This window comes from Mesoplodon densirostris, chromosome 1, assembly GCF_025265405.1.
Source record: "Mesoplodon densirostris isolate mMesDen1 chromosome 1, mMesDen1 primary haplotype, whole genome shotgun sequence".
In the NCBI taxonomy this organism is placed as follows: Eukaryota; Metazoa; Chordata; class Mammalia; order Artiodactyla; family Ziphiidae; genus Mesoplodon; species Mesoplodon densirostris.
Genome location: NC_082661.1, coordinates 220,834,448 through 220,849,707, shown reverse-complemented (window position 1 = coordinate 220,849,707; position 15,260 = coordinate 220,834,448). Strand labels below are relative to the sequence as shown.

At 39.0% G+C, this 15,260-nt stretch overlaps 1 protein-coding gene across 9 annotated transcripts in view; it reads left to right on the top strand.

The window, feature by feature from the left end:
- The window catches only part of TRMT10A (tRNA methyltransferase 10A), a 36,621-nt gene extending 28,395 nt beyond the window's left edge, over positions 1 to 8,226 (top strand). For all 9 annotated transcript variants that reach the window (XM_060115354.1, XM_060115402.1, XM_060115361.1 and 6 more), the window contains 3 exons: positions 4,635 to 4,784; positions 5,872 to 5,977; positions 7,175 to 8,226. In XM_060115354.1, the coding sequence (XP_059971337.1) occupies positions 4,635 to 4,784; positions 5,872 to 5,977; positions 7,175 to 7,440 (522 nt within the window). In that variant the 3' untranslated portion in view covers positions 7,441 to 8,226. The remainder of the gene's footprint in view (positions 1 to 4,634; positions 4,785 to 5,871; positions 5,978 to 7,174) is intronic.
- Positions 8,227 to 15,260: the final 7,034 nt, after the last annotated feature.

Below are 15,260 nucleotides of genomic sequence, written 5' to 3'. Positions count from 1 at the left end.
GGTAGGTTTATTCCTAGATATTTTATTCTTTTTGTTGCAATGGTAAATGGGAGTGTGTTCTTGATTTCACTTTCAGATTTTTCATCAGTGAATAGGAATGCCAGAGATTTCTGTGCATTAATTTTGTATCCTGCTACTTTACCAAATTCATTGATTAGCTCTAGTAGTTTTCTGGTACCATCTTTAGGATTCTCTATGTGTAGTATCATGTCATCTGCAAACAGTGACAGCTTTACTTCTTCTTTTCCAATTTGGATTCCTTTCATTTTCTTTTCTTCTCTGATTGCTGTGGCTGAAACTTCCAAAACTATGTTGAATAAGAGTGGTGAGAGTGGGCAACCTTGTCTTGTTCCTGATCTTGTGGAAATGCTTTCAGTTTTTCACCATTGAGGACGATGTTGGCTGTGGGTTTTTCATATATGGCCTTTATTATGTTGAGGTAAGTTCCCTCTATGCCTACTTTCTGGAGGTTTTTTATCATAAATGGATGTTGAATTTTCTCAAAAGCTTTCTCTGCATCTATTGAGATGACCATGTGGCTTTTCTCCTTCAGTTTGTTAATATGGTGTATCACATTGATTGATTTGCATATATTGAAGAATCCTTGCATTCCTGGAATAAACCCCACTTGATCATGGTGTATGATCCTTTTAATGTGCTATTGGATTCTGTTTGCTAGTATTTTGTTGAGCATTTTTGCATCTATGTTCATCAGTGATATTGGCCTGTAGTTTTCTTTCTTTGTGACATCCTTGTCTGGTTTTGGTATCAGGGTGATGGTGGCCTCATAGAATGAGTTTGGGAGTGTTCCTCCCTCTGCTATATTTTGGAAGAGTTTGAGAAGGATAAGTGTTAGCTCTTCTCTAAATATTTGATAGAATTCGACTGTGAAGCCATCTGGCCCTGGGCTTTTGTTTGTTGGAAGATTTTTAATCACAGTTTCAATTTCAGTGCTTGTGATTGGTCTGTTCATATTTTCTATTTCTTCCTGATTCCGTCTTGGCAGGTTGTGCATTTTTAAGAATTTGTCGATTTCTTCCAGGTTGTCCATTTTACTGGCATAGAGTTGCTTGTAGTAATCTCATGATCTTTTGTATTTCTGCAGTGTCAGTTGTTACTTCTCCTTTTTCATTTCTAATTCTATTGATTTCAGTCTTCTCCCTTTTTTTCTTGATGAGTCTGGCTAATGGTTTATCCATTTTGTTTATCTTCTCAAAGAACCAGCTTTTAGTTTCATTGATCTTTCCTATCGTTTCCTTCATTTCTTTTTCATTTATTTCTGATCTGATGTTTATGAGTTCTTTCCTTCTGCTAACTTTGGGGTTTTTTTGTTCTTCTTTCTCTAATTGCTTTAGGTGCAAGGTTAGGTTGTTTATTCGAGATGTTTCCTGTTTCTTAAGGCAGGATTGTATTGCTATAAACTTCCCTCTTAGAACTGCTTTTGCTGCATCCCATAGGTTTTGGGTCGTCTTGTCTCCATTGTCATTTGTTTCTAGGTATTTTTTTATTTCCTCTTTGATTTTTTCAGTGATCACTTTGTTATTAAGTAGTGTATTGTTTAGCCTCCATGTGTTTGTATTTTTTACAGATATTTTCCTGTAATTGATGTCTAGTCTCATAGCATTTCGGGCGGAAAAGATACTTGATACCATTTCAATTTTCTTAAATTTACCGAGGCTTGATTTCTGACCCAAGATATGATCTATCCTGAAGAATGTTCCATGAGCACTTGCGAAAAATGTGTATTCTGTTGTTTGGGGATGGAATGTCCTATAAATATCAATTAAGTCCATCTTGTTTAATGTATCACTTAAGGCTTGTGTTTCCTTATTTATTTTCATTTTGGATGATCTGTCCATTGGTGAAAGTGGGCTGTTAAAGTCCCCTACTATGATTGTGTTACTGTTGATATACCCTTTTATGGCTGTTAGTATTTGCCTTATGTATCGAGCTGCTCCTATGTTAGGTGCATAAATATTTACAATTGTTATATCTTCTTCTTGGATCGATCTCTTGATCATTATGTAGTGTCCTTCTTTGTCTCTTCTAGTAGTCTTTATTTTAAAGTCTGTTTTATCTTATATGAGAATAGCTTTCTTTTGGTTTCCATTTGCATGGAATATCTTTTCCCATCCCCTCCCTTTCAGTCTGTATGTGTCTCTAGGTCTGAAGTGGGTCTCTTGTAGACAGCATATATATGGGTCTTGTTTTTGTATCCATTCAGCCGGTCTGTGTCTTTTGGTGGGAGCATTTAATCCATTTACATTTAAGGTAATTATCGATATGTATGTTCCTATTCCCATTTTCTTAATTCTTTTGTGTTTGTTATTATAGGTCTTTTCTTTTGTTTCTTGCCTAGAGAAGATCCTTTAGCATTTGTTGTAAAGCTGGTTTGGTGGTGCTGAACTCTCTCAGCTTTTGCTTGTCTGAAAAGGTTTTAATTTCTCCATCAAATCTGAATGAGATCCTTGCTGGGTAGAGTAATCTTGGTTGCAGGTTTTTCTCCTTCATCACTTTAAATATGTCTTGCCACTCCCTTCTGGCTTGCAGAGTTTCTGCTGAAGGATCAGCTGTTAACCTTATGGGGATTCCCTTGTGTGTTATTTGTTGTTTTTCCCTTGCTGCTTTTAATATGTTTTCTTTGTATTTAATTTTTGACAGTTTGATTAATATGTGTCTTGGCGTGTTTCTCCTTGGATTTTTCTGTATGGGACTCTCTGTGCCTCCTGGACTTGGTTAACTATTTCCTATCCCATATTAGGGAATTTTTCAACTATAATCTCTTCAAGTATTTTCTCAGTCCCTTTCTTTTTCTCTTCATCTTCTGGAACCCCTATAGTTCAAATGTTGGTGCATTTAATGTTGTCCCAGAGGTCTCTGAGACTGTCCTCAGTTCTTTTCATTCTTTCTTTTTTATTCTGCTCTGCAGTAGTTATTTCCACTACTTTATCTTCCAGGTCACTTATCCATTCTTCTGCCTCAGTTATTCTGCTATTGATCTCTTCTAGAATATTTTTAATTTCATTTACTGTGTTGTTCATCGTTGCTTGTTTCATCTTTAGTTCTTCTAGGTCCTTGTTAAATGTTTCTTGCATTTTCTCTATTTTGTTTCCAAGATTTCGGATCATCTTTACTATCATTATTCTGAATTCTTTTTCAGGTTAACTGCCTATTTCCTCATTTGTTAGGTCTGGTGGGTTTTTATCTTGCTCCTTCATCTGCTGTGTGTTTTTCTGTCTTCTCATTTTGCTTATCTTACTGTGTTTGGGGTCTCCTTTTTGCAGGCTGCAGGTTCGTAGTTCCTGATGTTTTTGGTGTCTGTCCCCAGTGGCTAAAGTTGGTTCAGTGGGTTGTGTAGGCTTCCTGTTGGAGGGGACTAGTGCCTGTGTTCTGGTGGATGAGGCTGGATCTTGTCTTTCTGGTGGGCAGGTCCATGTCTGGTGTTGTGTTTTGGGGTGTCTGTGCACTTATGATTTTAGGCAGCCTCTCTGCTAATGGGTGTGGTTGTGTTCCTGTCTTGCTAGTTGTTTGGCATAGGGTGTCCAGCACTGTAGCTTGCTTGTCGTTGAGTGGAGCTGGGTGTTGGTGTTGAAATGGAAATCTCTTTGAGATTTTTGCCATTTGATATTATGTGGAGCTGGGAGGTCCCTTGTGGACCAGTGTCCTGAAGTTGGCTCTCCCACCCCAGAGGCACAGCCCTGACTCCTGGCTGCAACACCAAGAGCCTTTCCTCTACACGGCTCAGAATAAAAGGGAGAAAAAGTAGAAAGAAGGAAAGAGAGAAAGAGAGAGAGAGAGGAGAACGAGAGAGAGAGGGAGAGAAAGTAAATAAAATAAAGTTATTAAAATAAAAAAATAATTATTAAGAAAAAAATATTTTTAAAAAGTAAAACAAACAAACAAACAAAAAAAACGGATGGCTAGAACCCGAGGACAAATGGTGAAAGCAAAGCTATACAGACAAAATCTCACACAGAAGCATACACATACACACTCACAAAAAGAGGATAAGGTGAACAAATAATAAATCTTGCTCTCCAAGTCCACCTCCTCAATTTGGGATGATTCGTTGTCTATTCAGGTATATTCCACAGATGCAGGGTACATCAGGTTGATTGTGGAGTTTTAATCCGCTGCTCCTGAGGCTGCTGGGAGAGATTTCCCTTTCTCTTCTTTGTTCGCACAGCTCCTGGGGTTCAGCTTTGGATTTGCCTCCGCCTCTGCATGTAGGTCGCCGTAGGGCGTCTATTCTTCGCTCAGAGAGGACGGGGTTAAAGGAGCTGCTGATTCGGGGGCTCTGGCTCACTCAGGCCGGGGGGAGGGAGGGGTGTGGAGTCCCGGGCAAGCCTGTGGCGGCACAGGCCGGCCTGACATTGCACCAGCCTGAAGTGTACCGTGCGTTCTCTCGGGGAAGTTGTCCCTGGATCCCGGGACCCTGGCAGTGGCAGGCTGTACAGGCTCCCCGGATGGGAGGTGTGGAGAGTGACCTGTGCTCACACACAGGCTTCTTGGTGGCTGCAGTAGCAGCCTTAGTGTCTCATGCCCGTCTCTGGGTCCGTGCTGTTAGCTGTGGCTCGCTCCCATCTCTGGAGCTCCTTTAAGCAGCGCTCTTAATCTCCCCTTGTGTTTTAAAGGATATCCACATCAAACCAGAGCACTACAGTGAATTCATACAGAAAGAAGACCTGATTTATCTTACATCAGATTCACCTAATGTACTAAAGGAATTAGATGAATCAAAGGCCTATGTGATTGGAGGATTAGTAGATCACAACCATCACAAGGTACTATTAAGTTTTTATTTTTGCTCTTGCTCATACTTAAAATTGATATATCAGTTTTCTTGATAGTAATATCAATTTTCTTGATAGTAAATACTGATAGTTGATGTTTGAGTGCCTACAATATTTCAGTCACCTTTCTAGCTAAGCAAAGCATTTTGCATATATTAGTTTGCTTTATCCTCACTGCAATCCAGTGAGGTCAGTGCTATAAAAATTTTTTAAATAGGGCTTCCCTGGTGGTGCAGTGGTTGAGAGTCCGCCTCCTGATGCAGGGGACACAGGTTCGTGCCCTGGCCAGGAAGATCCCACGTGCCGCGGAGCGGCTGGTGCCGTGAGCCATGGCTGCTGAGCCTGCGCGTCCAGAGCCTGTGCTCCGCAACAGGAGAGGCCACAACAGTGAGAGGCCTGCGTACAGCAAAAAAAAAAAAAAAAAATTAAAAATTAAAAAATAAAACATGCAAACTATTGGTTGAGAAATTTAGCTCTTCTTCCTCTTTTGTTCTTTCAGTCCTGATTAGACCCAGGCTTTAAGGAAGAGAGAAAATTTATATTCAGCATTCTTTTAATTGACAGAAAGGGAAAAATAAAATTTATAGGCAGTTGAACATTTTTTTCAATTCAGGTTTTTATTTAATTTGTGTTTGCCATTTGTGCCTCTTAGTGTTATGTAATTGAAACATAGTTTTATCTTTTAAATTCATGGGAAGAATGATGATGCTTCTCTAGGAATTCAGTTTGTGTACTTTAAGAAAGAAAGGCAGTGTGGAGTGATGAGAAGCTATTTGAGTCAGGAAGCATGAGCCAGGTTTTTCCTTTGGTTCTGCCACTGAGGAACTTTGTGACGGGACAGAGAGCATAATGTCTTTGGTTTCCTCGTTTGTAAATTGGTTAAGACAAATGCCAGCAACATTCTAACTATACTTATTGTCAAGAGAATGTTTCCAAATTAGTGGTTAAACGTACACACACACTTTTTCAGATTATATTCTCTGAACTGCAGTCTTTCCTAAAAATTATTTATTCTTTCATAGACTTTAACTTTAAATAACGTAATGTTCTAGCCCAAGTTACAGTGTCTTTGTTTTAGGGACTCACATATAAACAAGCATCAGAACATGGAATTGATCATGCACAGCTTCCCCTTGGAAATTTCGTGAAGATGAATAGTAGAAAAGTTTTGGCAATTAATCATGGTAAGCTATAAGGGGATAAACTGAAAATGTACCTGAGTGAACACTGTGAAAAATAACATTACATTTACATTTTGGACAAGTAGGAAATATACACCTTTGGAAAACACACAATTTGGGGTACAAAATTATAAAATGTAATCATTTATGATTTGTTTGAATAATATATGCATACTTTAGGAAACTTTGAAAATGTACAAAAGTATAAAGAAAAATAAATAGGTGTAATTTCACTATGCAGAAATACTTTGTAGAAAGTTTTTGGTGTGTTTTCTTCCAGTTATTTTCCTATGCATATATAATATTATTTATTACATAATTGGATTCTTACTCTATTGCATAAAATGTTATAAATCCGGGGTATTTCCCCCCCATTTATTATTATATTTATTGAATCACTGTTAGTGGCTATGTAATTTTCCTTCATCTAAATACACAATAATGTAACCATTCTCCTGTTGTTGATATTTTTTTTCTTTTTACTATTGTAAATATCCTTGTAATAGACATCCTCAGACTTAAGTCTGGAGTTTTGCTTTTTAAAAATTTTTTAGTAGAGATTTTTGTTAGTACACAACTACTAATTGGGCTTTTAAAATTTCTCTATAGCAGGCTCTAGGGAGTTATAGAAACAAACTTATTGATTCAAGGAATGAACTTCTTCTAAGACTTTTGCTAAATTAGTGGAAATTACTTTTCTATCATAAAGTAATCCAAATCTCCCCCAGCAGTGTATTAAAGTGAAAGGACATTGGAGATAGTATTTAAAAAAAAAAAAAGCAGGCAAGACACTCCCCAGTGTGAGTGGCACTATATAGGAAAGATAGAAGAAATTTAGGTTAACGGTAACCCTTTTTTTTTTTTCTAGTTTTATGTTAGCACATAAAGGATAAAGAAGTGGAAGGAACAAAGAATAGGAAGGAAACAAAAAAGGTCCTCTGTCTATTATAATTGACAACAGATAATGGTAAACCTCTGCGTGCTTAAGAACTGAAATGAGAAAAAGCTACAAAAGAGGTAGCAGCCTTGAGAGCCTTTAGGCCTATTGGCTCTGACAGCTAATACAGGAGAAAGAAGTAATAAGAACAAAGTAGTTATTAGGACATACTAGCACTCTTAACACAAAAGCAATGTGTTTTAAAGCATGCACCATTGTGATGGACTAGGTTAAGAAACACATGGAGTTTGTCTTTGTTGCAGTGTTTGAGATTATTCTGGAATACCTAGAAACAAGAGACTGGCAAGAAGCATTTTTCACTATCTTACCCCAAAGAAAAGGAGCTGTTCCCACAGACAAAGCCTGTGAAAGTTCTTCACATGACAAGAAGTTCACCACAGTTGAAGGTGGATTGAACAGTGATTCCAGTGAGGAGGAAAATAGAAATGAACTAGATTCACCACATAAGGAAGAAGAGCAGGATAAAGAAAATAGCACTGAATCTACAGTGAACTCTATACTACACTAATGTCATTTTTTTTAAGTTTAAGGAAAATTAGGAGAAAATGAATATTGAATTTCATAGAATATTTCATAGAATATTTAAAATGGAAGAAACTTTCATTTTCTTTTATTTCTGTTATGAATTTTTTTAACTTTCTTTTTTTAGAACTAAGTGATAAAAAGCACTAAAAAAGCATTTTTTTTTTGCATAAGATTTAAATGTGTAATTTAAAAAAATTTTTCTAAGCCTCAAATAAGCATTTCTTGAGAATTTTACCTTATTAGTAAACCTTCATTCTCTTTTATTTACAAGATTGTATTCTTCAGAATGTGCCTTCTGACCTTTCAGTTTTATTATTATATGTTTATATCAATGTCTTTCTGATTTATTGCCTACTTATTTATGGAGGCAGATATCCTAAAACTCCTTTAAGTCTACCAAAATGTTCTGTATGGGTGGTTACCTTCTATTTGCAGCTTTTATATTCAATTTAGTTACTTCAAAGGAATATAGTGATTTTAGGAATAAGTGTTGGATTGAGAAACTCAAGAATTGATTTCTTTTGAGAGCCCATATCTGTTCTTCCTTTGTAATGCCTTTGTGGTTCTAAAGCAATCACTGAAGAGTTAAGACTCTCTTTAATATATTTTCTTAATTTCAATAATGATGGTAAATTATTTCAATTACAAAATTTAATTTTTCAGGCTATATTATTTTTAAAGGCTGTTGAAGGATCAATTTTATCATTACCCAAATTTAAAAAGAAACAGTTCTTAAAAAAAAAAAGTAGCTCTTAGCAGATATTCTTTTCCTTCCATATGTACTTCTTTACAATAAAATATATTGGTTCTTAAGCAAATAAAGTTAACTTTATATGTGCATCTGTCTACTATCATATAATAATATTCAAGCTAATGTAAATGTATGTTTCTATAAATAATATAAGCATACATAAAAATATGCATGTAATTGTATATACATCTATTTGTCCATATCATGTATGATTCTCAGTTATTAATCAATGATAATAGGATTGAGTTGCCATACCTCTGTTTTATTTGTGTGAATGTGCTGAAAATCACTAAGGAATTTAAATTTCATAAAGTGCAAAAATCCATAATGCAACATTTGTATGAGGGCATTGGCAAGGGAAGATGGGGCTCGAAAGAGATATTTTAGTTCCTACCAGTAAATGTAGAGCAATTACATTTAAAGTGATTATTCTCTGTCACAGCTAAAGTAACATTTCAGAAGCCTTTTCTGAGTTTCCATAATTAAGTTTCTATTCTTTTTACTCATTGGCATCTCAAATTATATATATATATATTTGGTAGAAAGTTCATTGAATTTAACATTGATGTCCACTGTCTCTTACGTTGCTTTATTCTTAGTGATCTTTATAGTTATTCATCTAAGGTCTGTGAGCAACCTATGTAAACAAAGAAAAGCCCCCGCAATGGTAGCTTAATGTCTTAAGTTGTATTTTTCAAAGTTCCAGGTTTTTCTGAGTAAATCTAGTTGGTGGCATGGAACATTATGCCTTTTCCTTAAATTACTCCATACGGAATAAGGCACAGTTTAATATTGAAAGGTGGAGAAAGATCATTACAAGCACTACATAGTTTAATTTTCACCAATTATAAAAGCCCTGTAATTGTTTCCTAGGTATGCCAAAACAAACTGTTGCAAACCAGTGGTTTAAAACAACAGAATTTGTTACTCTTTAAAAAAACAAAAACAATAAAAAAGGACGTGGAAAAATGCTCAAAATCATGAATAATTAGAGACATGCAAATCCAAACAACAAAGAGGCATCACCCCTCATCAGTCAGAAAGGCCATCAGCAAAAGGTCTACAAACAAGAAATGCTGAAGGGGTGGTGGAGAAATGCATACCTTCCTATGCTGTTGGAGAGATGTAAACTGGTAACAGCCACTAAGGAGAACAGAACGGAGGTGACTTTAAAAAGTAAAAATTCCATATGATCCTGCAGACCCACTACTGGGCCTATAACCTGAAAAGACCAGAATGGAAGAGACACAGGCACCCAAAAGTCCACTACAGCAAGATTTACAATAGCCAAGATATGGAAGCAATCAAAATGGCCATCAACAGATGAATGGACAAACAAGAAGTGGTACATGTAGCCAATGGAATATTAGCCACGGAAAAGAATGAAACAATGCTGTTTTCAGCACCATAGATGAGCCTAGAGATAATCATATGTGAAGTAAGAACAAGAAAGACAAACATCCTATGATATCATGTATAGATGTTATCTAAAAATTGATACCAATGAATATATTTCCACAGAGAAAGATACTCAACGACTTAGAAAACAAACTTATGGTTAACCAAAAGGAAAGGTGGGAGGAATGGATAAATTAGGATACGGGGGTTAACATACATATACTAATACAGATAAAATAAATATATCAAAAAGGACCTACCGGGCTTCCCTGGTGGCGCAGTGGTTGAGAGTCCGCCTGCCGATGCAGGGGAAGCGGGTTCGTGCCCCGGTCCGGGAAGATCCCGCATGCCGCGGAACGGCTGGGCCCGTGAGCCATGGTCGCTGGGCCTGCGCGTCCGGAGCCTGTGCTCTGCAACGGGAGAGGCCACAACAGTGAGAGGCCCGCGTACCGCTGAAGAAAAAAGAAAGAAAGAAAGAAAGGCAGGGCTTTGCTTGTTAACTGCAACAAAAAGACATAATTTAAAAAAAAAAAAAAAAAAAAAAAAAAGGACCTACCTCGGGCTTCCCTGGTGGCGCAGTGGTTGAGAATCCGCCTGCCGATGCAGGGGATACAGGTTCGTGCCCCGGTCCGGGAAGATCCCACATGCCGCGGAGCAGCTGGGCCCATGAGCCATGGCCGCTGAGCCTGCGCGTCCAGAAGCCTGTGCTCCGCAATGGGAGAGGCCGCAACAGTGAGAGGCCCGCGTACCTCAAAAAAAAAAAAAAAAAAAAAGGACCTACCTAATTGCAAGGGAGGTCTACTCAACCGTCTGTAATAACCTACATGGGAACAGGATCGGTAGATGAATAGATATATGTATATGCATAAATGAACCAGGTTCTGTACACCAAGAACAAACACAACATTGTAATCAAATTTACTCTGATAGAAAATAAAAATTAAATTAAAAAAACAAAGAAGTAATGAGACATAAGCTTTTGGGGGTTTGTCCTGGCACATTCCACTCCAATTTACAACAAAGGAACAGGACTTCCAGGAAGGCTCTGTTGCCCTAGTAACCAGAGTGGGGAATTGAGAAATCCTGCCACCTTGTGGCCGTTTCCCGCAACAGCAGCTTTAAACCTAGTGCTAATGGTCACATAATATTCACAAGGACTGCAGGGCTGTAAATGACACCTGCCCTCAAAAAATGTCCTGCGGTCAGGAATCGACAAGAAAATTCAACACAGGGCAAACTTTCAAGAAGACAATTTCAAGAGGTGAATTCTACTCACACCGTTTTTTTTTTTTTCATAAAGTACATGAAAAACTGCTCAACATCACTAATTATTAGAGTCAGGCAAATCCAAAATACAAAGAGGTATCACCTCACACCAGTTAGAATGGCCATCAGCAAAATATCTACAAACAAGAAATGCTGAAGAGGTGGTGGAGAAATTGGTACCCTCTTATGCTGCTGGTGGGATGTTAACTGGTAGCAGCCACTAATGAGAACAGAATGGAGGTAGCTTTAAAAGGTAAAAATTGAGCTACCATATGATCTGGCAGTCCAATTGCTGGGTGTGTATCTAAAGACCAGAATTCGAAAAGATGCACCCAAACGTGCACTGCAGCAAGATTTACAATAGCCAAGACATGGAAGCAAACAAAATGTCCATTGACCAATGAATGGATAAAGAAAAAGTGGCACATGTCCTCAATGGAATATTGTTCAGGCATGAAAAGAATGAAATAATGGCAATTGCAGCAACACAGATGAACCTAGTTGTAATCATACTAAGTGAAGTAAGTCAGAAAGAAAAAGACAAATATTGTATGATACCACTTATAGGTGGAATCTAAAAATTAATACCAGTGAACCAATTGACAAAAGAGAAACAGAATCACAAAAGTAGAAAATAAAATTATGGTTACCAAAGGGGAAAGATGTGGGGAAGGGATAAATTAGGAAGCGGGGATTTACAAATAGAAACTATTACATATAAAATAGATAATCAACAAGGACCTACGTATAACAAGGGAGCTCTACTCAACATTCTGTAATAACCTATATGGGAAAAGAATCTGGAGAAGAATAGATATATCTATATGTATAAATGAAAAAGATTCTGTACACCTTTGAAACACATAACATTGTATATCACTGTTACCCCAAGAAAAAATAAAAATTAAATTTAAAAAAAGAAGTGATGAGACACAAGTTTTGGGAGTTTTTTCTGTCAGATTCCACTCTAATTTACAACCCCCAAACAGGACTTCCACAAAGGCTCTGGTTGCCGGAGTAACCAGAGCTGGGCTTCGAAGAAATCCTGCCACTCTGTGGCCATTTCCACAGACAACAACTTGAAAACCAGTGCTTAGGGTCACTGCATATTCGCAAGACCCTGTAAATAGCACCTACATCTTGGGGTAAGTAATGGAAAATGACTTAAAACAAGGCAGAATTTCATGAGCCAGATTTGAAGAGGTAAAGTTTACTCAACTTTTAAAAATGACAACATGGAAAAGTGCTCAACATTGCAAATTATGAGGGAAATGCAAATCAACACTACAACGAGGTATCACCTGCCACCAGTCAGAATGGCCATCTTCACAGTCTAAGACAAGAAATGCTGGAGAGGGCATGGAGAACAGGGAACTCTGCTACACTGTTGGTGGGAATGTACATGGCTAACAGCCACTCTGGAAAACACTATGTAGGTTCCTTAAATATCTATAAATAGAGCTACCAGAGGATCCAGCAATTCCACTCCTGGGCATATATCCGGGGAAAACCATAAATTGACAAGATACATGCACCCCAACGCTTGTTGTAGAACTGTTTACAAGAGCCTAGACTTTGAATCAACCAAAGTGTCCATGGAAGGATGAATGGATAAAGAAGATGTGGTACATGTATACAATGGAATATTACTCAGCCATGAAATGAATGAAATAAGGCCATTCGCATCAACTTGGATGGACCTATATACAATCATGCTAAGTGACATAAGTCAGACAGAGAAAGATAAATATCATGATATCACTAATAGGTGGAATCTAAAAATTGATACAAATGAACAAACTTACAAAACAGAAACAGAGTCAGAGACTTAGAAAACAAAGTTATGGTTACCAAAGGGGAAAGGTATGGGGGTGGCTTAAATTAGGAGGTTGGAATTGGTATATAGAAACTTACATATAGAAAATAGATAATCGTCAAGAATCTGCTGTATAGCACATGGAACTCAACACACTGTAAATAACCTCAATGGGAAAAAAATTCGAAAAAGAATATATAGACATCTCTGTGTAAGTGAATCAAGTTGATGTACACCAAAAAGAAACACAACATTGTAAATCAACCATACTCTGTTATAAAATTAAATTCAATTTTAAAAAAGAGAGAGAGGGCCTCCCTGGTGGCGCAAGTGGTTGAGAGTCCGCCTGCCGATGCAGGGGATACGGGTTCGTGCCCCGGTCTGGGAGGATCCCATATGCTGCGGAGCGGCTGGGCCCGTGAGCCATGGCCGCTGAGCCTGCGCGTCCGGAGCCTGCGCGTCCGGAGCCTGTGCTCCGCAACGGGGGAGGCCACAACGGTGGGAGGCCCGCATACCGCAAAAAAAAAAAAAAAAAAAAAAAAAAAAGGGAGAGAGAAATGGTCAATAAATTCGTTCAGGTGTGGTGAAAGGGCTGGTGTCACATCCCTGGAGACAGACCCATTTGGGTCCCAAGTCTGGATTGCTGTGGAGCTGGGGGTGCCGGGGAGGATGTTCCAGCCAATGCAGCCCCCTTGGACCTGTACTGCCTGCTCCCCACTGCATGGGGCCACAGTCTCCACATACAGGTGAGTCCCCCTACAGCTAAAACATGCTTGGGACACTCAAAGGATGGTGGCCCCCTGCTCTGGTTGAGTTTTGAAAAGTCACCTGGTCTCCACATGTTCTGGTGGTGCGGTTCCCACCTCCAGCCTTTTTCCTAGGAGTTGCCCCACCTCTGGAAGACAGTGCCCTCAATAGTAGGTTTGGCAAAGCTGGGATATGTCCAGGGAATAATGGGTAAGTCGTGAGAAGGAATGAGACACCAGCCCTTGGGTTTTGGACACGCACATTCCACTGAAATTTACAGCCCAAGAACAAAACTTTCCAAAAGGCTCAGGTTGAAGAAACCCTGCCCCTTGTGGCTGTTTCCCAAAACAACAACATGAAAACTGGTGCTTAGGGGCACTGCATATTCCCAGGGCCTGCAGCACTCTAAATGATTCCTGCTCTCAAAAAATGTCTTGTGGGGCTTCCCTGGTGGCGCAGTGGTTGAGAGTCCGCCTGCCGATGCAGGGGACACAGGTTCGTGCCCCGGTCCGGGAAGATCCCACATGCCACGGAGCAGCTAGGCCCATGAGCCATGGCCGCTGAGCCTGTGCATCCGGAGCCTGTGCTCCACAACGGGAGAGGCCACAACAGTGAGAGGCCCGCGTACTGCAAAAAAAAAAAAAAAAGTCTTGTGGTAGGTAATCAAAACTGACTTTGAAACAGAACAGAGTTTCAGGAACCCAATTTCAAAAGGTAAAGTTTACTCACACTGTTTTAAAAAGAGCACATGAAAAGGTGCTCAACATCGCTAATACTTAGGAAGATGCAAATCAACAATGCAAGGAGCTATCACTTCGCACCATTCAGAAAGGCAATCTTCACGAAGTCTAAGACAAGCAATGCTGGAGAGGGTGTGGAGAAAAAGGATCCCTGCTCCACTGTTGGTGGGAATGTAAATTGCTAACAGCCCCTGTGGAACAGTATGGAGGTGCCGTAAAAATCTAAAAATAGAGCTACCAGAGGGTCCGGCAATTCCACTCCTGGGTGTATATCCAGGGAAAACCCTAAATCGACAAGACACATGCACCCCAATGTTCACTGTAGCGCTGTTACCAAGAGCGAAGACTTGGAAGCAACGAAAGTGTCCATGTAAGGATGAACGGGTAAAGAAGACGTTGTACATAAATACAAAGGAAAATTACTCAACCATGAAGTGAATGAAATAAGTCCATTTGCTGCAACTCGCAGGGACCTAGATACGATCGTAGGAACTGACACAAGTCACACAGAGGAAGATATGTCATATGATATCACTTATAGGTGGAATCTAAAAATTGATACAAATGAACTAACTTGCACCACAGAAAGAGAGTCACAGACTTAGAAAATAAACTTATGGGACCAAAGGGAAAGGTGGGGGGAGGCATAAATTAGGGGTTTAAATTAGTATCCATACCCTTATATAGAGAAAATAGATAATCAATAAGGACCTAGTGCAGAGCACAGGGAACTGGACTCAACACACTGTAATAACCACAATGGAAAAAGAATCCGAAAAAGAATATATAGACGTCTCTGTATAAGTGATTCAAGTTGCTCTACACCAAAAAGACACACAACGCTGTAAATCATCTTGACTCCGTTATATAATTAAATTGCAAAAAAAAGAGAGAGAGAGAGAGAGAGATGGTTACTAAATGGCTTGCGGCGCAGTGACCCAACTTGGCAATACATCCCTGGAGCCAGAGCTGGCTTGGGACCCAAAGCTGCACTGTCATGGGGCTGAGCGAGCCGGGGAGGACGTGCCAGCAATTGGAGCCCCCTTGGACTTGTACTGCCTGGTCCCACTACATGGGTCCAAAAT